Raw genomic sequence first — 27,295 nt, forward strand, 5'->3', positions numbered from 1 at the left:
TATGGGATGCTGGTGTTACTAGCAGAAACTTAATGTGTTGTGCCACAGAGCTGGACCCTTGTTTAGTTTTTAAAAAGCTTCAAACGACAAAGTGTGAGTGTGCCAACTTTGCTTTTCAAGCTTTTGTTGTCCATTGACACGTGTTGCAGTGGACACTCCCTGCAGATGAGAAAAACTGGACTGAGAAATCTCATTCTGGAAAATGACCTTGACAGGCGGGCCACTGCAAAGAACATTCCAGCAGGATGACTTTTCATTGTTGCTGTTGGACGAAACCTAAAGAGCTGGAATGCAAAGATGTTCCGGGCAGTGGAACTCCAAAGGCTTCATCTGAGTGCTTCTGTTAGTATGAAGTGCACAATGGGGTGCAGTCAAAGCACGCAGAATCTGTGCAATCTAGTGTTTCTAGTATCTTTCCCCTTGCTAATTCAACTTCCTAGTGGGGTTTTGTACACATAGTAGAACATTGTTTTTTTAAGATTTATTTATTTACTTGAAAGTCAGAGTTACAGAGAGGAGAGGCAGAGAGAGAGAGAGAGAGTGAAAGTGAGAGAGAGAGAGAGAGAGAGAGAGAGGTCTCCCATCTGCTGGTTCACTCTCCAGATGGCTGCAACTGCTGGAGCTGCGCCGATCCAAAGCCAGGAGCCAGGAGCTTCTTCCGGGTCTCCCACGCAGGTGCAGGGGCCCAAGGACTTGGGCCATCTTCTACTGCTATCCCAGGCCATAGCAGAGAACTGGATCGGAAGAGGGGCAGCCAGGACTTGAACCAGTGACCATATGGGATGCCAGCACTGCAGGCAGCGGCTTTACCTGCTACGCTACAGTGCCAGCCCCCGGAGCATTGTTTTCATAAATAAACTGATACAAGTACTTTTTTTTGGAAGAAGCAAAATGTTAGCAACAGATTTTCTGTGTAGTGGACATACTTATAAACCTGAATTTGTCCAAGTCTTTTAGAATAGTTTGGATGAGTTGGACGCACCAGGGCCAAACATGTACAAAAATCTACACTTTGAGTAAATTTTCCCCTCATGGGAGTGAGCTCTTCTCCTAGAGTTGGAATGATAGTTTTCCATTTCCTAGAATTGCACAAACATTAGGTATCAGTTATTTTAATCACAGATATCGTAAGGTAACAGAGAAAGTGCTCGTCTCCTGGTGGTAAGGAGGACGTCTTCACGCAGTTCTATTAGTCATCACATTACTTCATTTTGCTCTGTTCCTTTATTTTTCCCCTTCCTTTATAACATTAGCCTCTTGGTAACTGATTTCTAAGAGTTCATTTATAATTAAGAATGTTAGTATTTACATACTGTAAATGAAATGTTTTTCCTTTTAGATTACTGTGGGGTTTTATCTGTGCAGAAGTTATACATTGAAATGTAACCACATTCTGTTTATTAAAACAAAAAGAAAGATTGCTTGGGCTATTCTGGGCCCCTTGAATTTCCACATAAAATGTAGGACCAGCCTGTGAATTTGGTCGCGCCCTGCATTTGTCACTCTGCTGCTTGATGACACATGACTGAAATGAATATGCTAGCTCAGATCCACGCCATCAATCTTCTCCTGCGTCGCAATGGGAGCCCACGTTTCCCCATCCGGTGACGGGAACACTTAGAAGCACATGTTCACTTTCGACGTCGCAGATGAACACAGGGTTTCAGTGTGTCTAAAGACTTTATTTCCAACAGATGTTACAGTGTGTTAATCATAAAAATCATCAAAATCATCGTTGGACGTGTCACAGGTTCTAGGGCGTAAGGCAGCTTCAATTTCTGAGTTGCTGTCATCCGACTCACCCCAAAAGACTGCAAGAGAAAAGCAGACAGCTCGTTAGTGTGCACGCTCCGACCCGGAGTTTACGGCTCAGCCCAGCAGGCCTGGTTAGCACCGGCCTGCAGGTTCCAACAAGGAGCCCACCTGCTGCGCCTGGGCAGCACCGCAGCGCGTGTCAGCACCGCACAGGTTCCCACGGCTCACGGCTGCTCCACACACAGAACACTCCCTTGTCCCTTTTGGCGTGCTCGTCTCTTCGCCACAGGTTAGGGGTTTCAGACTGGGGCTACCCGGGGGCTTTGTCAGGCCTGACACTGTCTCACCTCGGCTACTGCTCCATTTTTTTTTTTTAAAAGATTTATTTATTTATTTCAAAGGCAGAGTTCCAGAGAGAGAGAGAGAGAGAGAGAGAGAGAGAGAGAGAGAGGAAGAGAGAGAGAAAGCACGCTTCTATCTGCTGTTTCACTTCCTAAATGGCTGCAACAACAGCTGGGGCAGGGCCAGGCCAAAGCCAGGAGGCAGGAGTTCCATCTGGGTCTCCCTGTGGGTGCAGGGGCCCAAGCACATGGGCCATCCTCTGCTGTTCTCCCAGGCTCATCAGCAGGGAGCTGGACAGGAAGTGGTGCAGCCAGGACTACAAGTTCCCAGCATTGCAGGTGGTGGCTTACCCTGCTACGTCACAGCACCGGCCCCTGCTTCTCCACTTCTGCCTCCCTCTGGTTATGAGGGCAAGGAGGGGGAGGGAAAGACAGGGCGGAGGACAATGCAGCGGACGTTCAGTGTGGGGCAGGAGGTGGTCCACACGGCTTATGTGGGAGGTGCTCCTAGGATTGTGGGGAGAGGGACGCAGGGAAGAGAAGACACCAAGAAAGGGTGTAGGGTGTTAGTGAGAAGGGCTGTCCGTGGGCAGCTGGGGCTCAAGCCTGCGGGGACCCCTCTGGGAGGCTGTGGAACTCTCCTCACACTGTCCCAGCAGAGCGCGGGCAAGGGTGTGATTGGCCTACACCTGCCATCTGCCAGTTGAAGGCTGCTCTGAACCCAAGGCATCAACTCTGGCACGTCTTGCTGCCCTGCGAGAGCTGAACACACCCCTGCAGTGCCACCAGATGGCCTCAAGCAGAGACAAGCAGCTGCCTGTGCATCAGAGCAGAGGGGACCTCCTGGGGGTCTGACAGGATGTGGCAGGGGCACCAACAGCACCTACTTCCCAGACAACCTGCCCGACTACCAAAGTCTACATGGCACACCCGCCATTGCATCGTCGCATCAGCCTGGCACAAGAGGTATCACCGTCTCCATTCTGTTGAGCAAGCTGGGGCTGACAGAGGTTGGACAGGTGGCTATAGTAACAAGGGTAATGGTGGCCACTCTGGGAGGCCCCGCTGGGGCTAGGGGTCAAGGAGACAGGGGCTGAGAGAGCCCCAGCTGGGAAGGGGATGTGCCGCAGTGTCGCGGTGGAAGGGGGTTAGGGTTAGTCTCCCTGCGAGCCGGGTGCTGAAGGATGGACAGGCACTCCCGAGGCCGAGGAGGAGGGAAGGAGCTCCACAGAGAAGAAACAGCATGAGCAGAGGCACTGAGGCATAGGCTGCGCGTGCCCTGGGAAAGCTGGTCATGGCTAGACCCACGGAGCAAAGACCTCTGGGAGGAATGAGCTGGATGGCAGCCCGTGCGCAGCCAGGCCATGAATGGAGAAAAGTTTAGGCGGTACCCCACAGGCCCTGGTAGCCCCTGAGCAGGAGGGGAAGAAGGGTCATGAGGCTTGTGATGCTGGCAGCCGGGAGGAGGACGCACGGGATGAGGGAGGGTCCGGATGTGAAGAGAAGCCATCAGGCTTCCTGCAGGACCCCCAGAGCACCAGGAGCCATGGGCGCTCCTGTGGGGCAGCAGGGAGGATGGGGAGAGGCAGGCAGCACTGCGCAGGGAGAATATGTTGGAGCTGGGGAGGACCTGGAGTTGGTGGCCGGGAGCCCTGTAAACTAAACGGCTCTGCTGCTGCGGTCCACGGCTCCTGGGTGGCCCTTGGCTAAAGACCTGTGCCTCCAGGGGCCTCAGATCCCACCCTGGGGAGGGGCGTGTTTCTGGGATCACAGGCCCACTTCCCAGTCCTCACACGGGGGTGTAGGAGACTCCCATACATCACAAATAACTTTTTGGTTGAACTACAGATGAAATCCAGCATGCAGTTTTTTCTCTTACCATTGGACTTCAAGTTGGTGATCAGGTTCTTCTGCTTTTCACCCCTGTTAAGATTAAAAAAAAAAAAAAAAAATCTAAATCCTGGGAAAAAAAAAAAACAAAACAAAACACCAGACTGTTCTCAGTACTTTTTCAATGAGCATGTTTGGGAAGAAGCACCATTATTCCCCAAAAGGCCAGAAACTTCATTTACTTTCCAGATGTTGAAAGCACATGAGAATGTGAGCATCGCTGTGGCTGGTGGTGCGTGTAGATGCTTTCTGGGAGTGTCACCATGGCAACAGCATCAGCAGCAGCCCCCGTGTGGCCCCCTTGGCAGGCTCCGCTGGGTCCCCTCCACCCTGGGTGTGCCAGGCATGCAAGGGCTGGGCAGCAGGTGCTGGTCCCCTTTCGACACTGCCCCTGTGTGCAGCTTTTGAACTTGCAGCTGGGCTAACAGTGAAATGCCTGGAGTAGGGGTCCAACACGTTAGAATGCAGGGAGATGTTGGTGAGGGAGCTGACACACACAACAATCCTAACTGCGCTTTCTGTCCACTAATCGCCCATCTCCCATCAGCTGTGGAAACTCGGCTGCGTACTAGAGGGGAGAGGTGGGTTCCAAAAATGCCGGTAGGGGTGCCAAGAGAGGCTAACTTGCCGCCTGCAGCCCGGGTAGTAAGAACCGCAGTGAGTGGGTAAGGCTACTGCCTTCCGGGGGTACAGACAGCACAGGACACTCTGGGCTCAGCTTTGAAAGGTGGAGAGGAGCTTACAGGCTGGACCCGAGGGACAGCACATGGCAGGATGGGGCAGCAGCAAAGAAACAAGGGCATGGCAGCAGGTGAGCTGGGGCCAGGCCCCCACAGCCTGGGTCACTTCCTGGAGTTCCATGTGGTGAGCTCCACCTGGCCTCCTCCAGGGGGCCTCGCGGTCCACACTTCCCTCTACAACCAGGCTCAGCAGCCTCCCGGGGCCCCCTCCCACGCCCAGCCAGGCCCTCCCTCCCCTCTCTGCAAGGGGCACAGCTGCCCCTCCAGCAACGGCACGCCCCGCTCCTTGGCTCAGCCACAGCCAATGAGCCCCTTGGTCCCGCCGCTGCTGCTTCCCCGAGTGGAACTCCCCGAGTGGTTCTACTTCCCGAGTGTTCAGCAGTTCCCGCTGTGCGGCCGCCTCCCTGGTCAACACGCCTGGATCTTCGCAGCCATCATCTAACTGGTAGCACCCGCATCTGTACTGTCCCCTGCCGTCCACTTTCCACTCAGCGCCAAGAACCAGTGTTCCAAGACACAAATCCAACCATGCCACTTTTTTTGCTTGAAATTCCTCCATACCTTCCCACAGCTTTCGGGCAAAAAGACCTAAATCCTGAGTTGTGACTCCAAGGTCCACTTACAGATGAGAGGGGCCAAGGTCAGGCTCTCCTGTCGTCTTCTCCACCTCCAACCCCCACCCCAAGCCTCAGTCGGCATCAAAGTTGCTGTTCGATGTGCAAGCCCTGGCCCTGGGGGACGTGGGCTCCACTGAAGCCCTGTCCGCTTCCTCCCACCAGGGCAGGCCGGTGCTCAGTGCGCAATGAGTGAACGACCCCCACTCAGCACAGGGCTCTGCTTGCAGGCTCTCAACTTAGTAACTGGCATCATGCAAACCAATCTGTGCATCCAAACGTAGCTTCAGAATCAGGTCGTTCCCAACTGTGAAGAAAAAATCCAGAAATGCTCCCCGCCTCCCCCTCAAAAAAAGGGAAAGAAAAAGAAAAGGAAAAGGCACATACAATGCTGCAAACAGGGGCACATGAAAATCACATATGCAAATCATGTTCCGAGTCACTCAGCGGGTTCCACTGTGGAGGCGACCATGAGGCTGTACCGCATAGCGGCATTGTGGGCAACAGTGAATCCCAGAAGCCACGTCTCCAGGGCGCCCCTGGGACCCACTTTTTCTGCCTGTCCCCTGGCTAAACAGGGTGGCTTTGGGAGTATTTCAATCATAGGGAGCTGGTACACACTCCCGTGAAATGTGTGGGAAGTTGGCAAGGCTGAGAGGAGCAGCGTGAGACCTTTCCTTGGAGGGCTGCGTACAGACAACATCCAGGAGCTGAAGTTGCAGGCCAGGGAATGTGGCCACCACACGTCCTCACACGTGCTTGGGGCCTGCCTCCTCCCCGATGGCGTGAGAGTACTATTTCTATCGTGTACGGCGCAGAGGCTGGTGAGGGGGCTCAGCAGAGCACGCGGCAGTGAGGGGTTCAGGCTTCGTGGACCACATGGGCTGTCTCAGCGGCTCAGCTCCCTGGCCGTGGCATGGAAGCCGCTCTGCACGACGTGTAAACTGACACACACGGGCTGGTGTGCACTCTAGAACACTCAGGATGGGGAAGAGGCAGCAAAGCTGCCTTCGCCAGGCCTTTCCTGAGCGAGTCGGCAGGGTAGTCAGTCTGTAGTTCATTCATTTGTCCATGCATTCATTCATTCATACACCTTCCCAGCAAATACCAAAACTGCCATAAAGGGAATAAGTGGGGCTGTGGTAGAGAACAAGTCAGATTTGACTCTGCCATTAAAAAAAATTATTTGAAAATGACAAAGAGAATGAGGGAGAGAGACAGAGATCTTCCATCTGCTGGTTCACTCCCCAAATGGCCACAGTAGCCAGGGCTGGGCCAGGAGCCAGGAACTCCACCCGGGTCTCCCACACAGGTGGCAGGGGCCCAAGCACGTGGACTATTATCTGCTCCTGCACTGGGCACATTAGCAGGAAGCTGGACTGGAAGCGGAGCAGCTCACACGGGTGCTCCCATTTGGGGGTGCTGGCATTGCAAGCAGCAGCTTAACCCACTAGGCCTAACACCAGCTTCTTGATCCCCAGCCTTGAAGCACCCACACTCCAGGAGCGAGACAGACAGACCCCCAAACAATAACAGACATAGGTCAAAAACCTTGCAGGGCAAGGTACAGCAAACAGCCTCTATGCCTGCACTGGTTGATGACAGAAAGCAGCCATGGCGGAAGCTGGAAGGGTGTGGTGACAAGCTAGATCTCATGCTGAGGAAAGCTTTAGAAGGCCAAGTTCAACCTTGAAAGCCTACAAGGCATCAGCCAGGTGTAAGAGTAGGGCCAAGGGGCCAGTGCAGCACCAGCATCCCATATAGGCACTGGTTCTAGTCCCAGCTGCTCTACTTCCAATCCAGCTCTCTGCTATGGCCTGGGAAAGCAGTGGAAGATGGCCCAAGTCCTTGGGCCCCTACATCACATGGGAGACCAGGAAGAAGCTCCTGGCTCCTGGCTTCTGATCAGCCCAGCTCCGGCAGTTGCAGCCACCTGGGGAGTGAACCAGCGGATAGAAGATCTGGATCTCAATCTCTCTCTCTCTCTCTCTCGGGGTGTTCAGTGTGGCTGTGCTGTGCTCAAGAGGCTGAGGGCCTCGGCAGCCTCCGCGGGAAGTCACAGCAGCCAAGTGAAGCCCCTGAGCCTGGCCCTGGGGGAGGCGGGGGGCCGACGGCCAGCTGTAACCAGCGCACTGGCTCTCAGCCCTACTGCCAATAGAACTGGGCTTCACGAAAACACACCCACATGCTCAAGTCGCTGGCACCTGGAGGCACGTCAGTGGGGTTTGGCAGTGGGTCTCCACGGCGTTGGGGAAAGCGAGGGGCGGCTCCCAGTGGAAAGTCTCCTCTCAACGCCATGGGCTAATTGTAAGACTGAAAATAACCAGCTGATGAGAGGACATGTTCCCTGGGTTCAAAATTCTAAAAATGTTAATGATTTTGACTGCCAGATGTAATGCCAACATTTCTTAAACAGCATCTTCGGCTCGAATTTGCCTCCGAATACTTCTGTTTCTGAAAAATAGGAGGCGAAAAATAATCCAGAAAGGATAAAAAAAGATCCGGATGTTCGTGCCGACAATTGTCTGCTAACGCTGCTTTGAAGTTTCAAAGCTCCACCGCTCCACCGGGCTGAGGGTTTAAATTTGACAAAGTCTGAGCGCCCCCTGATGGTTTATCTGGAGTCCTACAGCAGACGTTATTTCTAGCGGCCAGGGCTCAGCTTGTTAACTTCCCTTCACGTAACCACACAACTGTTTTCTCGAGCTCAGCGCGGGGGCGGGGAGAAGGTATGCGGGCTTAGGATAAGAAATGTGGAGTAGGAATTCGCTAATTTGGGGAGAATGCAGCTTGGAGATAGAGGTGAGTGCTTTTATTTGAGAACCTAAAGGACTCCCGGAAAAAAACCATCTTTATTTCGCTGTACTGCCAGTTCTTTGCCATTTTTATATTTTCTCAGGGACCTGGCCCAGGGATCAGGCGAGAGGAGCCGCTGCCCGGCCCCCACCAGGCCATCCGCTGCAGGCTGGCGCCCTCCACTGGTCGCGCCCGCGGCTGCAGGGCGGGCACCGAAGGCCACCCACGGCGGCCCTGCCCGGGCGGGCGCGGTGCGGGTGACTTCTGGTACCTCTCCCCCAGGCAATGACGTGTCCTTTTGGTAAAAGGTTCTCTCGTCCACCCCGGAAGCCAGAGTTCCGAGGCAGGCACCAATGAGCTGAAGTTCCAAGGCAGGCTGCGAAGACCTACTCCGCCCTGAATAGACGGAGCCGGGGAGTGCAAAGCGCTTCCTGGGGAAGGTAAGGCGAGCCAATGTTTGCAGAGAGGAAGCTCCGGCATGCACCCCCGAACAAAAGGGAACAAGTGGTCTTTACTGGGAGAGCGGCTTCTCATTAGGACTCACTCCTTCGGACATTATGCCTTTCATCCCCACTCAACCACAAAATGATTTTGCTGAAGCAAATACAATGGCGGGGGAAGATTTACACGGAAAGAATCTTTAATAATAAACTGTTGCCGATCTGCCTACTTGCCCGTGATTTATAATACAATAAACATCGGCTTCTATTACGGCGCGGGCACTGAAGCCGCTGCTCTGAAAAACGCAATATGAAAGCGCCGGGACCCCGCCGCCATCACAATGAAATGAGCATGTACAAATGTGCTAAGAGTATCTCTTTGCATCTTTTATAGCTTGTGTGTATTAATCTGTAACGCTTATTAAGAAAGTCATTGCTATGCAAAGCAGCACCCAATCCCTTTCTCTGGCTTTTCAACAGAGCGCACTGTTTAGCCAATAGGACGGACCCTCCGGCCCTCATTCTGCATTCATCACAGGCAACATTTGCACAATGTATCTCTCAAAGGCGGCTGAAAAGAAGGCCTTAATACTCATGTAAACAACTGCAAACCAATTACTTAATGAATCAGGCCCACACATAATGAGGTGCAGACAAAGAGCTATAAATGCATTTTTGCGCCCAAGCCGCCGCTTTAAAGTAAAATCCCTCAGCTGTAGTTTGGGCTTAACTAGCACATCATAATTATTGTCTCTAGGACATCAGAGGGAGCCATTTTTTTTTTAGGTCCAGCGGGGTCTTTTTATATATTATTATTATTATTTGCTTTTTTTTTTGAGGTTGCTCATCAGCTCACTGACAAAACAGAGCAAAGAAGAATTTTTAAAAGTGCTACAGCAGCACTGCACCACTACGTTTATTCTCAAGTACTGGGTTTCGAGACCACTTGTAAAAGCAATAAAGCACGAGCAGTGGCTGCAGTAAGTGGGATCCTTAAATGTAAGCCTCCGAGAAACTCCAGTGACGCCACGCACACGCAGCACAACCCGAGCTTGCCAGAGCCCCGGGCGGGGATCAACACCGAACCCAGCGCGAGAACCAAACGGCCGCACACAGCACGCCACACTCACCCACTCGGCACCCAGACCTCTCCATCATGGGGTCATTATCGAGTGCCTGGAACCAAGGCTTCCTTGAAGGCGTGTGTGTGTGTGTGTATGTGTGTGTTCTTAAAGGGGGTGCTGAAATTACTTATAATCTATTAGGAAATTAATTTCACAGAGAAATAAGACTAATAACAAAAGCCTTTTGCTCTTCAGTTTGAAGGGAGAGAGTTTGATTTTAGGTTAGTGAAACACAGACTAGATTCAAGTGGGCAGGCAGAGAAAATGCTCCACAAAAGACAACTGCTTTCTGAACACATTTTCAAATTGTCCAAAGAACATATATAAGAAGAATTTTTTTTTTTTTAGTGGAGACAAAAAAAATCTTTACAGAACTAAAGGGATGTATTGTTAAGCCAGATGGTAACATTAAGCCCTGAAAACTCTCCGTAGAATTCACTGGCTTTGGAAATTTCTTTTAGGAGACTGAGAACCTGAACTTGTGGTATAACTGTAAAAATACTTTGCTACTCTTCTGTCCCATTCATCTGTCCCATTCCTTCAAACACATGGATGAAAACCCGGGCATTAAATAATAATTTCCGATAATTAAATGAGTATTTTAGATGCATGTTGAGTTTTTAAAGGGAAGAATTTAAAAGAACCAGTCATTTTCAATATATGCCAGATCCTACCTAACAATACCATATTGTGAAGTTTTTACAAAGATATTCCTTCACTAGAAAATACACTTCTAGCTCCAACCATTTTACTTTATGGAACACTGTCTGTCGCATTAGAAACGTAAGTTCCTGTTTCAGCATTTCACCCGGGGTAAGCTGTTAATGCGGATGTGGCACCGTTGTAGTGAGCAACGCTGAAACCTGCTTGCTGTGCTGTTTTAGAGGATACTCACCTTAAAGCAAACAGGTAGGTATTTCAGCAGACACTTGTTTACACTCCCACCTACAAATTCTTTTCAATGACTTGAAGTCACAGCACAATTAATGTTTCACATGGGCAAATTCAGCGTACAACTCACTTATCATGGCTCCAAAACTTACAAGAAATGCGGCAGTTTAACAACTGGGAAAAGATAAATTTTGTTCCTTATGGAAAATAAGCTAGGAAGTGTCGCAGAGAAGGTAGGCACAATCTAGCCCACCTCCCTGGAGAGGAGCAGGAACATAAAAGCGAGCATCCGAGCATCCGGCGTGGCTAGCATCAGCCGTCTTGGAAAGAAGGCACCTGTCACTTCATTTCTTTGAAGGCCTGATGTGTTCGCTCTGCCCGCCCCCGCCCTCCCACCTCCATTGTGTGGTCTCTTAGCAGGCCCACTGCGAGCAGCTGTGGGCGCTAATTTGTGGCTCACCGAGGTGTCAGCTGAGTCTTAGACCAAGGAGACAACAGCTGCGAGAGACAATGCTTGGCTCTGGCGCAAACATTTTCAAAGGTACGCTAAAGTTTCCACTGTTATTTTAGATAAACAAAAACCCAAAGGACAACCCTGCAGCCGTGGCCCATGGTGTGCAGTCGGGGCTGCATGCATTGTGTCCTGACATCCCCTGTCTTGGGGCTGCCCTTCAGAAAGCCTTTCCAGACCTCACCTTGACAAAGGACTTCCTTCACAGGACGACAGCCCGGCCTCCGCAGCCATTCTGTTGGCTGGCTTTGTCTCGAGGGTGCTGCTGCCGGCGTTCACACCTGGGGAGAGAGCACAGGTACAGGCCGGGAGGGTGAGCACTGGCTGCCAGGCGGAAGGGAACAAGGTGTGCAGAGGAAAGGCCTCACACAGTCTGGGAAAACCAAGGCCAGTGGAGGAAGACGCTGGGGGAACCGCAGAAGGCAAGTGAGCTTCAGAGGCAAGGCCCGAAACGCTGGAAGAATACTGAGAGAGGTGCGGGTTTCCTCGGATACTTCCACGGGAGCAACAAGAGGCAAAACAGAAAATCACCCAAAAAGCTCTCCTTTAAATGACCAAGATGTACAGCTAAGTGCATGGGTGTCGACTGGCACAAAGCACTGGCTAATTCACACAGTTATGACACAGGGCAACAATGGGGTCATCAAGATGAGGGGTGCTGGGCTCCCCTAGACGACAGTTACCCACTCTGGTGGCCTTGGCACTCCTCTGCCAATTCTTTTACCTTCCGTCCCACCAAGGAGACTGAATCTCCACCGAAAACCATCATGGCCATTCCTTAACCGGCCTGAAAAGGGAGGAGGAGGACGTACAGGCCGCCTCTTTCCCTGGAGCCAGGGGAGCTGGACAGTCTCCACTGTGCTCTCGGACGGCAGAGCAAGCCCTGGCTGCCGCCTCTGGGACATCCTCAACCTCGGATGTATCTGTGACAGGCCTGGTTCCACACTGGCCGTCACCCAAGATTCTAGGCAGAGATCTTGGCCAAAGGCATCTTGACAGGTGCATAGTCTGTAACCTGCCTGCCTGCAGGTAACCCTTGCGGTCGTCCTTAACGGTGTCCGGTGCCCGTATTCGCTCAGAAGAGTCTCCCTGTGTTGCAAAAGGACATGAATACTAAGGCTTGCAGTTCCAGTGGCTTTTCTCGGAGCCAGGCCTGGGACAGAGACCAAAAAAATCTCCGTGTTCAGAGTGCACGTGCCCACCACCGCCTCTGACAGGGCTTGCTCTCTGTGCTCTCCGCTTCTCTCCGGAGCTCAGAGAAGTTCCTAAGAGTGTGGGGAGAGCAGGGCTGGAAAGACACTGAGCGAACAAATGTCAGTGAGGTCACCGTCTCGCTTCACTGACTACAGCCACCGTCAGGAGCGCTTGCCTGATTCTACAGGTGGGACACCTGGAACCTGGCAAAAAGCACGTGGTGTAAGCTTTAGGGTACAGTGAGGGACCTGAATCTAGTGGCGCTTGAATGTCTAACCTATGAAGTATCTCCCTTACAAGTTCATAAAATATACGTTCATTCTAGTATATTAATAGTAGCATAATTTTTGATACAACAGTCAAGAGATCTGACTTATGCCAGATGTAATCCTCTTTTGCTTTGGTCCAATGAACTGCCTGAAAGATACTTACCAAAACCAGATTTGTGGTGCTGTCTTCCCAGCTGTGTGTGTCTGCTAGCCAGCTATAATGCTCCAAGCCAGGAATCACTCTGGGGACCTCATTTACAAAATGAAGAGGTTGGCTACAAACTTTCTAAGATTCTGGTGGCGCCACTGTGAAGAACTTGAAGGTGACGAAAGCCAAGAGTTTACAAGTGTTAGTATCTCTCCATCAAGACGGAGGCCCTGTTTGATACCTCAGCAAACTGCACTGTCTCCTGTCTGTGGAGATCAAATAGCCACCTCAGAGGCTGGCACTCCCGTGGAGCTTCCATTTTCAGGCACTGTGTTGGATTTTTTTTAAAAGAATTATTTTATTTATTTGAAAGACAGAATTACAGAGAGAGGTAGAGCCAGAGAGAGAGAGGGAAAGGTCTTCCAATCTGCTGGTTCACTCCCCAAATGACCGCAATAGCCAGAGCTGAGCTGACCCGAAGCCAGTTGTCAGGATCTTCTTCCAGGTCTCCCACGTGGGTGCAGGGGCCCAAGGACTTGGGTCATCTTCTACTGCTTCCCCAAGCCATAGCAGAGAGCTGGATCGGAAGTGGAGCAGCTGGGACTCGAACCGGCGCCTATATGGGATGCCAGTGCTGCAGGCTGGGGCTTTAACCCACTGTGCCACAGCACAGGCCCCATGGACTTTTAACCTGTAGTGGCTCACTGGATTCTTTAGGCAACCAAAATAACTGAATTTTGCCGCAACCAACTCTACCACTAACAGCACCAGGAAATAGTTCTCTGGATACAGACAGCTAAGTCTGATGCACTCTAACAAGTGTCCCTTGAGAAATGTCTATATGTAGAAGACATGTTTGAAACAACTGGGAGACCTGAATATGGGCAGGAAATTCTGTGATATTAAGAAACTGGGAGCTGGCGCCACGGCTCAATAGGCTGATCCTCCGCCTTGCGGCGCCAGCACGCCGGGTTCTAGTCCCGGTCGGGGCGCCGGATTCTGTCCTGGTTGCCCCTCTTCCAGGCCAGCTCTCTGCTGTGGCCCGGGAGTGCAGTGGAGGATGGCCCAGGTCCTTGGGCCCTGCACCCGCATGGGAGACCAGGAGAAGCACCTGGCTCCTGGCTTCGGATCAGCATGATGCGCCGGCCGCGGCAGCCATTGGAGGGTGAACCAATGGCAAAAGGAAGACCTTTCTCTCTGTCTCTCTCTCTCACTGTCCACTCTGCCTGTCAAAAAAAAAAAAAAAAAAAAAGAAAGAAAGAAACTGGGGCCAGTGTTGTGGTACAGTGGGTTAAGCTGCCATCTGCGACACCGACGTTTCATATGGGCAGTGGTTCAAGTCCCAGCTGTTCCACTTCCAATGCTAATGGGCCTGGGGAAAGCAGCGGAGGATGGCCCAAGTGCTTGGGCCCCTGCTATCTACATAGGAGACCTGAATGAAGCCCCTGGCTCCTGGTTTCAGCTTGGCCCAGCCCTGGCTGTTGCAGCTGTTTGGGGGAGTGAACCGGTGTATGGAAACTCTCTTTCTCAGTGTCCCTCCCTGTCTCTCTGTAAGTCTGCCTTTCAAAGTAATACATCTTTTTTTTTTTTTTTTTTAAATCCCTGCTCACTCTGATGGATGAAACTTCGGCAGGGTGATTCTAGTCATTAATGTGCACGTCTGTGTTAATCTACTTACTTTCACAAAGAGAGCTGAGGTAACATTCTTCTTAAGAAGTGTCAAAACGGGCCACTGCTGTGGTGCAATGGGTTAAGCTGGCATCCCACACTGGAGGTCCAGTTCAAGTTCTGGCTGATCTGCTTTAGATCCAACTCCCTGCTAATGTGCCTGGGAAGGCAGAAGAAGATGCACCAGATATTTGGGCCCTGGCCACCCATGTAGGAGATAGGATAGAGTTCCCAGCTATTGGCTTCAGCCTGGTCCAACCTGGCTCAGACCTGGTTGTTGTGACCATGTGGAGAGTGAATCAAAGGTTGGAAGATATCTCCTTATCTCTTTGTCTCTGTCACCCTGCCTTCCAAATAAATAAATAAATAAATCTATCTTTAAGAAAAAGGTATAATAAAAGGAAAAGCACTGAAAGTAATACATGTACAATAACAAAATATAAGACAACAAAGAAAATAAATTAAAAAAATTATAGAAGGCAGGAACTCAGCCTTCCAGGGACTTACGTCAAAACAACTCAAAAGCCCCCACATTCTGGTGTTGGGGGGCAGGCCAGACAACACTACCTGTTTGATGATTAAGAAGGCAGGAGACATGGGGAGAAGGAACTGAGATGACAGGGGACCATCATGACATGTCTGGCAGAAGCCCCAGTCTGGGACCAGCACACAGACGGGCAGGGGTAGGGGTGGGGAAGGGGGAAGATGGTGCCTCCAAACAGCTGCTTGCTAAGGATAAAACAGCACTAGCTGGGGCGGCAGGGCGGGAGGGAAAAAAAAAAAAAAAAACAGCACTAGCTGTCCATGACCTGGTCATACCTTGCTACAAAGCAAAATCCAGAAGCCTTCGAAGAGTGCCTGGGCCCAGTGCTGGGCCGGGAAACTGACTTGCAGTGCGGAATCCACCCTCGCTTACCTGCCAAGTGTGGCACAGAAGCTTCTGCCTTCTGAAATCCATCTTCAGTTCGCTTTCTGCTGTCCTGAAGGGTAGACATCTTCAGCAACTGGTAGACTTTTGTTTCTACAGATTAAAAAAAAATCACAGAAATGCTGACTTTCCTACTGTCCAGAGAAGTTTCTTCAATTCTGCCTGAGAGGTAAACACTTTTCAAATGCCTGCAAGTTAATTTTTTGACTTACCACTCTTTAGAAATTCTGAAAACAAACAAAACGCAATGCAGCTGAACCCAGTTTTCAAGACTCAAAGGTAAGCTGTATGAGTCTATTTGAGGTGCTGAATTCGTCAGGCCGTTGAGTGGGTCTGTGGACCAGCAACACAGTAAAGTGGGTTCTCTTCCCCACAGCCCTTGCTATGGCTACAGGAACGAACCAGGAGGGACAGCCGACCTCCGCAGTGGTCAGGGCACCTGGGAGTGTTCCTGGCCTAGTTCTCAGGATCTCAGATTTGAGTGCAGGAGCTCTAGGAGAGGCTGAGTGAACGGTGAGTGAGCCAGGAGGGGTGGCAGCTGCAGGACGAGCTGTGAGTCCCACTAACCAACGCGGAGACAGACACCTGCAAGGAGCAAAGCCAGGCGTCCAGAGCCATCAGCAACAGCTTGGACTGGCCTCTGTCCACGGGACGCCCTTGGCCTGGAGGGGGCTTCTACTGGTGTCTGCTGGGACACTGGGGAAGACTCCTGGGGAAGCAGTCAACAAACATCAGGGGAAGGAGTTGCGTGGTACAGTCTTCCTCACTACCCTACATCTGAAGGGCACCTGAATGGAATGAGGAGAGAAGTAGCGTTGTGACGTGGAAAAACAAAACCGCTTCCATGCTTCCAGTGCAGATATCAAAGGATTTGAGCTGGCAGCACCAGGGGCAGGCAGTCGGCTGCATTCTTGCTTTTGTTGGCTCAACTGAACTCAAGCAGGAGCCCCTTATTTCTGGATTAAAACTTCCACCACAGTGAAAAATTACAAATGGAACTTACCTTGCTCTACTGCGAATCAACCAGGTTAAAACTGAGTATTTAAGATAGCATCTACCTTACTTTGGAATCTGATGCTATATAATTAAAACACGTATAGATTAGGCCGGCGCCGCGGCTCACTAGGCTAATCCTCCGCCTTGCGGCGCCAGCACACCGGGTTCTAGTCCCGGTTGGGGCACCGGATTCTGTCCCGGTTGCCCCTCTTCCAGGCCAGCTCTCTGCTGTGGCCAGGGAGTGCAGTGGAGGATGGCCCAAGTGCTTGGGCCCTGCACCCCATGGGAGACCAGGAGAAGCACCTGGCTCCTGCCATCGGATCAGCACGGTGCGCTGGCCACAGCGTGCCTACCGCGGCGGCCATTGGAGGGTGAACCAACGCCAAAAAGGAAGCCCTTTCTCTCTGTCTGTCTCTCTCTCTCACTATCCACTCTGCCTGTCAAAAAAAAAAACCAAAAAAAAAAAAAAAAAAAAAAAAACCCGTATAGATCAAGGACTTAACTCCTAGGCAACACTTTTTGACATTATGTGTCTGGGTACTTCAACAAATCTGTAAAGAAAACAACAGGAGTAATGCAGACCTAAGGGAAAACATGTTGTTTTACTTAATGTGTGTATGTGTGCGCGCGCGCGCTGTGTGAACCCTGGGAGATAAAGCATTTCCAAGCAGTGGGATGCCTCCAGTAGGAGGCGCTGTAGTGTTCTCTGTGCTGTGAGGTGATTCTGAGAGGGGGAGGTATTACAAAAATCAGTTTCTGAAATTCTGAAGGTAAAGAGTCATTACAAAGCAGGTGAAAATGTCCTGTTTTTATAAAAACCGACCCAGAACGTTTTTAGCCTTTAGGATCGGAGTCCAGGTCTTAATGACTGGGTGCTATTTCTGTATCCAGTTAAGGAATTGGTCAAGGAAAGCATACTGAAGACAGACATCAAACAGTGGCAGGGGCTGGGGGGGAGGGGGGAGCGGGTGGGTGGAGCAGCTTCTTGATAAACAAAGGCTTCAGGGCTGGAAGTGGGAGCCAGGGTTGGAGCCCCTTCCTATTGTCTCAGCCTTCAAGGCCGCCCCACATCTGCCTCCAGTTGACCAGTGGCTCAGCCATGCCAGCCCACAAAGCCAGAGCCGACCCCTTCTGGTCAGGCTCCTTAAACCTTCTGTGGCACCTGCTCCCCGGCACAGCGTCACGGGCGGGGCCCTGCAGAGTTATCATCTGGGAGGCAGACACCTTGACCTGAGAGGTACAAAAAGGCCGAGGCTGCTGCGCAAGCGTCCCACTCCCAACCCACTGCACGCTCTTCCCATGGCTTCAGGGCAGAGCGAATGTTCAAAGGTGCAGGGATGAAGTGCATTCAGTTGGAGGAATAAACACGAAGCGAGGCAGGACCACAGACGCCAAAGCCCTGGAGGGGGTGGAGGGGACAGCATGTGCTGCGCAGGCGGACAAGAGGACGTCTGTATGGAGCAGGAGACACGTCAGAGCTGCAGCTGATCTCTCCGTGGCAATGGTTGGTTAAAGGGTAGGTAGCCTGAATTAACAAGTCAGGAGACAGAGAGGTGGCTTCATGACCACAGATCCCACCAATAGACTGGATAGGGTGGGGCTGCGAATACAGGGGCCTTCTGGGCCAAACAGGCACCACAGACAAGTGACATCCTGGAGAGCCGCAGGGGGCAGCTGATCCTTGGTTGGAGTTAACGGGTGCCAAGTGGGGAAAGTAGGCATGGTCTTGCTAGACTTGTGCCTCATTCTTTTTAAATAAAACACTGCACAGGCCAACCAGAGCAGATTTGCAACCTGGATGCTAGATAGCAGTGAGTTTTGTTTTTGTTTTTGTTTTTGGTTTGTTTTTGTTTTTGTGATCACTAAGAGCAGTGCAAGAACACTCAGGGTAAAATGCAGCCGAAGAAGACAGGTAGATGTCAGCTTTCGCCTCAAAAGGGCTGGATAGCCACATGGGTCAGGTTCCAGGCTCTCAGGAGGCAAGAGCATATTTTTTGCTAAGGGCTCTCAAATGACTCAGCCAGCCTAGAAGATTCGGCCATGATGCCAATTTCATGAAGCCAAAAGGTAAGGAGACAGATTGCAGGGTTTGTGCCAACTCAGAACCAGTTTTTTTTTTTTTTTTTTTTAAAGGAAGGACAGTTAAAAGCAAAACTGTGCTGCCCTGCAAATTCAGTTATCAAGCAAACAGAGAGACAAAAGAGCAAAAGGAACACATCTAGAAGTTTAAGTTGGCCTGTTGTAAATAAGGTAGGGACCGGATTCTCAGATTTCCAAGGGGGACATAATTTAGAAAACAATTCAGTGACCCTGAAGTCAGAAAATGTGAGAACCGGGTAGCTGCTTAAGACTTCACGTTCTATCCTGTGACTTAGAACTTCAGGGAAACACCCCTCCCATTAGTAACACTAAGCTTCCCCAAACCACGCAGTCGTGAAGATGATCAGATAAAACAAATATGTCTAAGGCATACAATTATTTTCACTTGGAATGTTCTCGTCACACAAACACACAGACACATGCTCAAGCTTTCAGTTTCGAATTGCTCAGTCAAGCACCTACGACACAGTCAAATCTGCGTCAAGATTTCATTTAAAAAGTACAAAATGATGCTGTTGAAAGCATAAAACAAGCCCCAGGGGCCAGTCCTGTGCAGCAGCAACTCCACGGGGTTAAAATCCATCCCTGGCTACTATTTCCAGGCGGATGACACAACAGGATCAATCTATTTTCACCTACTTTGTTACATATGCTGCCCAAAACCCAGTCTCTCTGCCTGCAAAATGCTGACGGATCACTGGGACTGTTTTTTTTTTTTTTTTTGGATATATGTTTTGTGTCTAGAAAATAGAAACAGCTAGAGAAAGAAAATGAAAACCTGCTGAATAAAGGGAGGTAGGAGAGAGATGATGTTGGAGAGAAGAAAGAAAAAGCCTCAACTTCGTATCTTTTATTCTCTTTTATATGCAAATGTACACCTGCTAAAATACTTCTAAATCTACAAATAAAAAGAAAAAGAAAATATCTGATGAACAAGTGCTTTTAACAACCCATTACAAGAGCCAGATAAACGAGTGGTTCACCAGCCTCTAAGGGGTGTCTCCAGGGCAGAGAATCTTCCATTGCATCTGCAGAAATCCTTGGAGAGGGGGAGGGAGAAGAGTTGAGCCCGGAAAAAGAATCACAAAGGGAGATGCAAGCAATACTATCACTGCAGCTAGGGAAAAAACGACCTTGGACTGGTGAATGACTGGGCATCTCTGGATATGGAGGGTAATTACTATTCCTATCTGAAGTGTGCAGAAATTCTAAAATCAAATTTGAAAAAATACTTTCTGTACACAGGATTTCCCGGCACCGTCACTTTTTTTCTGCATGGTACTAGATATGTTGCTGATGCTGCAGGCCCAGGTTTCTGTGAAATACAATAAAAATGAGATGCATTTCTTGAATCATTTGTAAGATAAACATGATCACTGAAAATCCAGAAATCATTTGTCTAGTAACCTGCTCATCTGCAAGTGAGAAAATATTAGGCTATCAGTGCTTTTGCAGTTCTGAAGATACTGGAAACTCAGCTATATTTAAGCATTCTTTTTAAAAGGTCAAAATTGGCCGGCGCCGTGGCTTAACAGGCTAATCCTCCGCCTTGCAGCGCCAGCACACCGGGTTCTAGTCCCGGTTGGGGCGCTGGATTCTGTCCTGGTTGCTCCTCTTCCAGGCCAGCTCTCTGTTATGGCCCGGGAAGGCAGTGGAGGATGGCCCAAGTGCTTGGGCCCTGCACCCACATGGGAGACCAGGAGAAGCACCTGGCTCCTGGCTTCAGATCAGCGCAATGCGCCGGTCGCAGCAGCCATTGGAGGGTGAACCAACGGCAAAGGAAGACCTTTCTCTCTGTCTCTCTCTCTCACTATCCACTCTGCCTGTCAAAAAAAAAAAAAAATTAATAATCATAAAAGGTCAAAAGTGTATGTGAATATGAGGTGCGCAGGTTTGGATCCAAATCACTTCTCATATCCAGACTTTCGTCAATAAACTCCACTTGCAACAGCCCTGGGGCTGCGGATGCACTGCCAAGGTTTCTCTGAGCTGAGACATAAGAGAAACTTCCAATCCACACACTTTGCCTTGAGCTGCTTCGTAACACGGAGATTACATCAGTCTTAATTTCAATAGAGCAACTCAACAGTTCAACCTGAAAGCAAATCCCAGCTCGTCACTGACCTTTCACAGACATTCCAAACTGCAGTGGAATCAGTTTTGCTAACATTGCTTCCCATGTAAACTTACAACCGCAGTGCTTGCCACCACGTGACACGGCTCAGCTGTGGGAGGTGCATTTTCAACTCTCAAACTCAAGAGACCTTCTTACCTTTTCAAAGCTTCAGAACTCTGTCAATCAGAAAGCTGTATTTTATTGGTATAAATGGCTTTTCCTAAAGTGACATGTTCCACAATATGTACTTGACAACTTAAGTAATGAGAGGACTCAGATATAATGACAATATTAACATTTATCATCATCTACAGTAGAACCTAATGACTATACAAGATGAATTGGGTGCTAGAAATGTAAACTATAAATAAACTCCTCCGCACTCCCTGAAGCTAGGTCGGATAGTGTTCCAGCCAAAAGTCAGGTCTCCCCAGAGCCTAAGAATGTGATTTAATTTGGAAATGGGACTTTTAGGTGTATTAGTTACAGATCTCAAGACGGAATCATTCTGCATTTGAGTGAGCCCTAAGTTCAACAGCTGGGGCCCTCTAAGCGGAGCAGATTCAGAGACCCGGAGAAGGAATGTGAAGGCGGGGCGTTGCCATAAGCCAGGAGCCACCGGAGGCTGCACAAGGCAAGGAAAGAATCTCCCCCAAAACTGTCCCAGGGAGCGAGATCCTGCTCACATCCTGGTTTCCGACGTCCAGCATCCAGGACACAGAGAATACCTTTCTGTTGTCCGAAGCTTGTGCTGCTTTGTTATAGCAGCCCAAGGAAAATAATGTATTGCCCAGCCCCTAATTTTATTAAAATATCTAAAGTCTGACCTCTTCTCTCTTTCAAGCTGAGTCTCACTTGGAGACCCCTGCTCCGCTATTCTGCAACCTGGGAAATCACCTGGATGTCCTAGAAACTGCTCGGGCCTGGGTCCACCACCCCCCTCCCCAGGTTCTCCCAGCATTCATGAGTTCATTTCCTTGAATGCTTTTATGAAAGCATCCAATCAACAGAGCTCCTGAGACAGGTGCCTTTTCTTCCTTAATTACTACATGAAGTACCGCCACCACCCCGCAGTGTAATGAGGAATTGTCTGGCTACTTACTGCAAGCCGCAGGCCCCATGACTGCGGCCCCAGCAGGCTGACCGTGCCCTGCAGACTGCCATGCGGACTTTCACGGGCAGTCGGGCAGTAAGTTAAGTGTGGTGATTCCCTCGGTTTTGCACAAGCTGGGGATTCTCTTTCTCAGGCCCAACAGGTAAGACGTCTTTACTGACTCCTGTCAATAAAGCATTTCTGGGACAGACGGGGAAGCATATTCCTAGTAAAGTCTGAGCGCAGGAGGTGTTATGCCACTGGGTTCTGGTGGCCTAAGCTGGTCGCTTAGTCTTTCCTCCCAGGATGAATCCAGTCACCAATGGCAACCTGGCCATTGTGTGTTTCCTGCCCTTTCCAATTTGCTGTAAACCTCAAGCAGTTATGTTTTGGGAAACGCTGCCTAGAACTCCAAGTAGCACCCTGAAAATCTACGCTGACCTCCTGGAAAGATTCTAAATGGCTGTCTTAGCATGACCTTGAATATTCCAGGCTGCCAAAGAATATCATTGAGGAATGGCACAGTCAGGCAACCACTTTCAATACAGCTTGACCAACAGAATTGGTGTCAAAAGAATGAGAGGCTGAATGGACATTCTTAGAAGCTTAATCCTCTTGAGATAAAAGCCGAGAGCCCTTTTCACATGGAGCTTAAGGAGATGAGTTTTGCCAGGATGGGCACGTGGGTGGGAAAAGTACTGGTGGAGTGAATGGCTGAAAGAGACAGTATTCTGGCCTGAATCAACAAGCATTTAAGGAAACTCTGTAATATCCCCATTTTTATTCATTCATGGACAAATTAAGTGTCCACTATACGCCAGATACTGTGTTGGGTGCTGGATTCCTAAAACATTTAACGTAAACTGCATCATCTGCTAAAATTCACTTCACACTGAAAAGTCAGTTTAATGCGAATACAAATAAAATTACCAACATCGGGAGTTTCACTTGGGGATGTAAATAGTTCAGAGGGAGGCTTTCATCGTCCAAGGAGGCATCACTTTCCTCCTGGCCTGAGTGTTTCAGGGGAAACACTGACGAAGGCCCCATCACCTGCACCTACGCTCAGCGGCCTAGGTGCGCTCGGAGGCCTAGGTACGCTCAGCCTTGCCTCACTGGCAGTCCTTATGAGCTGCCACCACCCCCCAGCCCAACCTTCCCAACCTGGCCCAAGAGAAAGGAAAAGTACAGCTCTGTTCATCTTGCTCTCAAAAGCATCTTCACAGAGCTTGCTGTTTGTTATGATATCCACTGATGTTTCACTGATCCAGACATGCTGACACAGCTGTTTCCTGGTGAAATACAAGAGGCAGGTGGAGGTACAGGGCGGGGTTCCATTCCGTATCCTGCACACTAGCTACACGGCTAGTGTGGACACACCTGGTTAAGCTGTAGGGTATGTTACTAACATTTACTTTCTAAGACTAGTGTGGAGATACAAGACAATGGAAGCTTACTGAGAGGCAGGGACCAGTCTTTTGTCATCCCAGGTGTCCCAAGAAAAGGTAGAATGCATATGCAAAGAACATACAATTTATTATATACAGAAAATCTACACATTCATAGGTATCTAAACTAATCTTTGATTTCTACTGGATTCTTTAGCGAGAGCAATTAGAATAATAAAATGGGCAGACTGTATTAACAACAACTGATCACAAAGGCCATGGTTAGTTTGGTTGGGAATGGGTGTAGAAAACACACTTTCCAGAATGACTAACAAAGGAGATACCCTTGGAGGAACAGCCAACTCTTTGAGTCCCTCTGCCAAGAAGACCTATGTTTTGGGGTGGCAGATAAATAAGAAAGGGGAATAAAGATAGAAGCATATTGGTCTAACAGATCCCATCAGTACAGAGTGAGAACCAGTCTCTTAGCATTAGAAGGAATGTCAGAGGTCTCAGAAACAAGCATTTCTTCCACAGTGAACCTCGAAGGCAGCCACGCTTCCCAGGGGTTCAAACATGTAGCACAGACGCTCAGACCTGAAAGGCACTTAACATGGTTTGGCTGCAATGAAGGTCTAGAAAGTTCTTTTGATGCTGAGCTGCATTCTGTGCGTGCTGTTTTCTGTGTATATGGCAGTCCCTCAAATAAGTAAGAATAGCTATTGTGCCCTTCCCAGGTTAAACATCCCCAGGGCTTTCATCATTCTGAAAACAGTGTGACTTCAGAGCGTCCCAGCTCCAATGTCCTGTGTCTGCCCTGGATTTCACCCCAGCCTCTTTCTCTATCTCTTTCTGAAATGGCTGCAAAGCAAACAGAGACCTGCAGAAAGACCCCACACAGAAGAAGAGCACTCCTGGACAATAGTAACTTTAACAAGTAGCTTTCAATCACAGCATCTGTGTGTAGTCACACGAGAGTAACCTGAAGACTCATTATAAAGCAATCTCATCCAAAGCGGGGTTCCCATGAGATGGAACCTAAGGAAAACACTGAACATAATTTTCGTGTATTGAAAACTGGTGCCCCATTAGACCTTTCAAAAAGGTTCCACACATATGTGAGGATATTTCCCAAAGCATGTTCCACAGACCATTAATTCTGCTGGCTGTTATTGTACCGATTCCTTTATCAAATTGGTGGTAAGTTATATGAAACTCTAGATTCACATTTTCAAATGATCCCTTTACTTCTATATGCTGCTGTGAATCATGTAGGGAAAGAGAGACAAAGACAGATCAACAGGGCAAGGTTTGGCCACAAAATACGTATTCACTGAAGTGTTTTCTGGTTGGAACATTAGATAGAAAACATTTTGGCAACTGCTGCATCAGCCTAGCAATACCTGTGAGACAGCGCATTCACCTGGTGATCGGGCGCTCTGCAGTGTCCTTGACTAGGTGCATGTGAGGGTACCTAAGGGCGTGACAGCACCCCCATGCAGAGACGGCCAGCCTGCACCAAGGGGAGCCTCACGAGCATGAGATGAATTAGAAGTTCCAAAAGCATCAAGAACCCCGCTTCAAGGTTCTTTTTTGATAAAGTAAACACCCTTCTGAGGTCAGATCGTCAGCTGTGCACAAGTGGACACTTCTTGCAGAAACCAACTGAGAACTCCTGGGAAGTGCTGTCTTGGAGAAGTACCACGGGTCTTGTCCCTGTGGCCACTGCAGCGCAGCGAAGGCGAGCAGCTGCCGGGACAGAGTTGTCCAGACACCTTTCTCAGGGCTCATCTCAGGAGTATTTTTTGTTTTGTTCATGTATTTTCTCAGGATTGCTTTTTCTATGACAATGCATCCTCATTCCCCCACTGTCTTTTCCTCTCTGAGTTTGCTTTGTGAGGTTCCTCTAAACAAGATGGTACTGGTTTGGCAATGCTGGGAAGTGTGGCAGCCAACACAGAAGATCAGTAACACTACCAATGTTCACAACATTATTAACACATATCACATACTGCATATTGAGTGTCTAGCATCTGCTAGGCACTTTCGCATACACGATCTCATTTAAGCTTGAAGATCACCCTGTCAGGTAGTGTGTTGGCTTTCCCAATACAGTGGCTCAGTGGGAAGGAAAAACAGAGCAGGGGGTATAAGGACTGATGCCAAAGCCCAGGCTCAAATGCAGTATCTCCTCAACCCTCAGGAGACAGCTTCTGAAATATTCCTGGTCTTTGGAATAGTCTAGAAGGAATGTATCCCATACAAACACAACCAGCATTCACATACACAACGAGGAGACCACAATAGGGAGATTCTATCTAAAATTATATACTTGCTTTACTCTATCCAAAGTCAAATCTCTGAATAATTATGTCAAGGATACAACAATTTACTAGAAGGTTGATGCTCAAGAATTAGCAGCAATGACACACACAGCAGTGTATTCAGTAGAGCCTAGGTAAAACATGAACTTCATGGGGAGTGCATGGCTGGGGGCCAAAGGAGAGCAAGAGTATGGTGGCAACAACAGAACAGTCAGGCTCCAACAAAGTATATGACTTAGCAAAGCTTTTTTTTTTTTTTTTTTTTTTTTTTGACAGGCAGAGTGGACAGTGAGAGAGAGAGACAGAGAGAAAGGTCTTCCTTTTTTCCGTTGGTTCACCCCTCAATGGCCGCTGCGGCCGGCGCACTGCGCTGATCCGAAGGCAGGAGCCAGGTGCCTCTCCTGGTCTCCCATGCGGGTACAGGACCCCAGCACTTGGCCCATCCTCCACTGCACTCCCGGGCCACAGCAGAGAGCTAGACTGGAAGAGGAGCAACTGGGACAGAATCCGGTGCCCCGACCAGGACTAGAAGCCAGGGTTCCGGTGCCACAGGCGGAGGATTAGCCTATTGAGCTGTGGTGCCGGCCAGCAAAGCTTTTTTTATATCCTCCAAGTTATCTTTCATATGTTTAATGCTTTGGTATACAAAGGGCACAAATTATCCTCTTTTTTTTTTAGGTTTTAAAGCATTCTTTTTAATATATTTAATTTTCCCCCAAAGAAACATTTTATTTAAAGAATACAAACTTCATGCATTTCCTAAGTACAACTTTAGGAATATAGTGATTCTTCCCATTGTACCTGTCCTCCCACCCCTCCTCCTCCTCTCTCTCCCATTCCTAGTCCCATCCTCCACTAAGATCCATTTTTTTATTAACTTTATACACAGAAAGCCAACTCTATACTAAGTAAAGATTTCAACAATTTGCATGAACAAAACAAAACAAACTGTTCCTCAACAGTCCAGACAAGAGCTGCTCAAAGTCATTGCAACTTGAAGTTAATGTCATGTTTTTTTTTTTTTTTAAAACTTAATTAACTTTAAAGAAGCACTCAAGAATGATCTATCTTTTAAGACCACTTAGGCATAATTATAATACAACTCTCTGAGGACAGAGATCCTGCATGGGAAGTTAGTGCACAGTGATTCCTGTTGTTAATTTAACAATTAACACTCTTATTTGTGATGTCAGTGATCACCCAAGGCTCTTGACCTGAGGTCCTAGGCTACAGAAGCCTCCTGTATCTAAAAATTCCATCAGTATTTAGACAAGGCTATAAGCAAAGTGGAAGTTCTCTCCTCCTTTCAGAGAAAAGTACATCCTTCTTCAATGGCCCTTTCTTTCCACTGGAGTCTCACTCAGAGATCCTTCATGTAGGACATTTTTTTTTTTTTTTTTTTTTTGCCACAGTGTCTTGGCTTTCCATGCTCTCGTGAGTTTTTCAGCCAGACCAGAATGCCTTAAGGGCTGACTCTGAGATCAGAGTGTTATTTAGAGCAACTGTCATCCTATGAGTCTGCTGTGTGGACTGCTTCCCATGTTGAAGCATTAACTCTTTTTTTAACTACCAACTCTTTACACATTGATAGCAGGTTGCTAAAAGTATAATCTTAATCTTAAAATCTTAATCTCAAATATTCCCAACTATTTCTACATATGCCACACATCTCTCTGCATAAAGAAAAGAAAACTTTGAAACTCCAGCACTTCACTATGTCTTCTCTGGTAAAGAAAATTCATGATTATTTCTGGGAAGAAACAGCTACTTTTAGCAAGGGATGACTGGGAAGAATACTGAGAAGTGAGAATTGGAGAATGGGCAACTAGCTCACTTTCTGGGTTCTCCTCAATAAGCCTCTGTATTTTTAACTGAAAGAAATTCAGAGGCCATCAGGTACTTCTAAATTCAAAGGTAAATGCAAGGGAAAAGCATTCAAATGATTCCCTGGTTAGCCACAGTTTGAGAT

At 48.9% G+C, this 27,295-nt stretch overlaps 1 protein-coding gene across 1 annotated transcript in view; it reads right to left on the reverse strand.

The window, feature by feature from the left end:
- Nucleotides 1-1,462: 1,462 nt before the first annotated feature.
- KIZ (kizuna centrosomal protein) overlaps nucleotides 1,463-27,295 on the reverse strand; it is a 124,383-nt gene continuing 98,550 nt past the window's right edge. Inside the window, exons 10-13 of the mRNA XM_062202250.1 lie at nucleotides 15,298-15,402; nucleotides 11,287-11,383; nucleotides 3,976-4,019; nucleotides 1,463-1,811 (exon numbers count right to left, since the gene is read on the reverse strand). Of these exons, the coding sequence (XP_062058234.1) occupies nucleotides 1,708-1,811; nucleotides 3,976-4,019; nucleotides 11,287-11,383; nucleotides 15,298-15,402 (350 nt within the window). The 3' untranslated portion in view covers nucleotides 1,463-1,707. The remainder of the gene's footprint in view (nucleotides 1,812-3,975; nucleotides 4,020-11,286; nucleotides 11,384-15,297; nucleotides 15,403-27,295) is intronic.

The sequence above is a fragment of the Lepus europaeus genome, chromosome 10, assembly GCF_033115175.1.
Source record: "Lepus europaeus isolate LE1 chromosome 10, mLepTim1.pri, whole genome shotgun sequence".
Taxonomy (NCBI): Eukaryota; Metazoa; Chordata; class Mammalia; order Lagomorpha; family Leporidae; genus Lepus; species Lepus europaeus.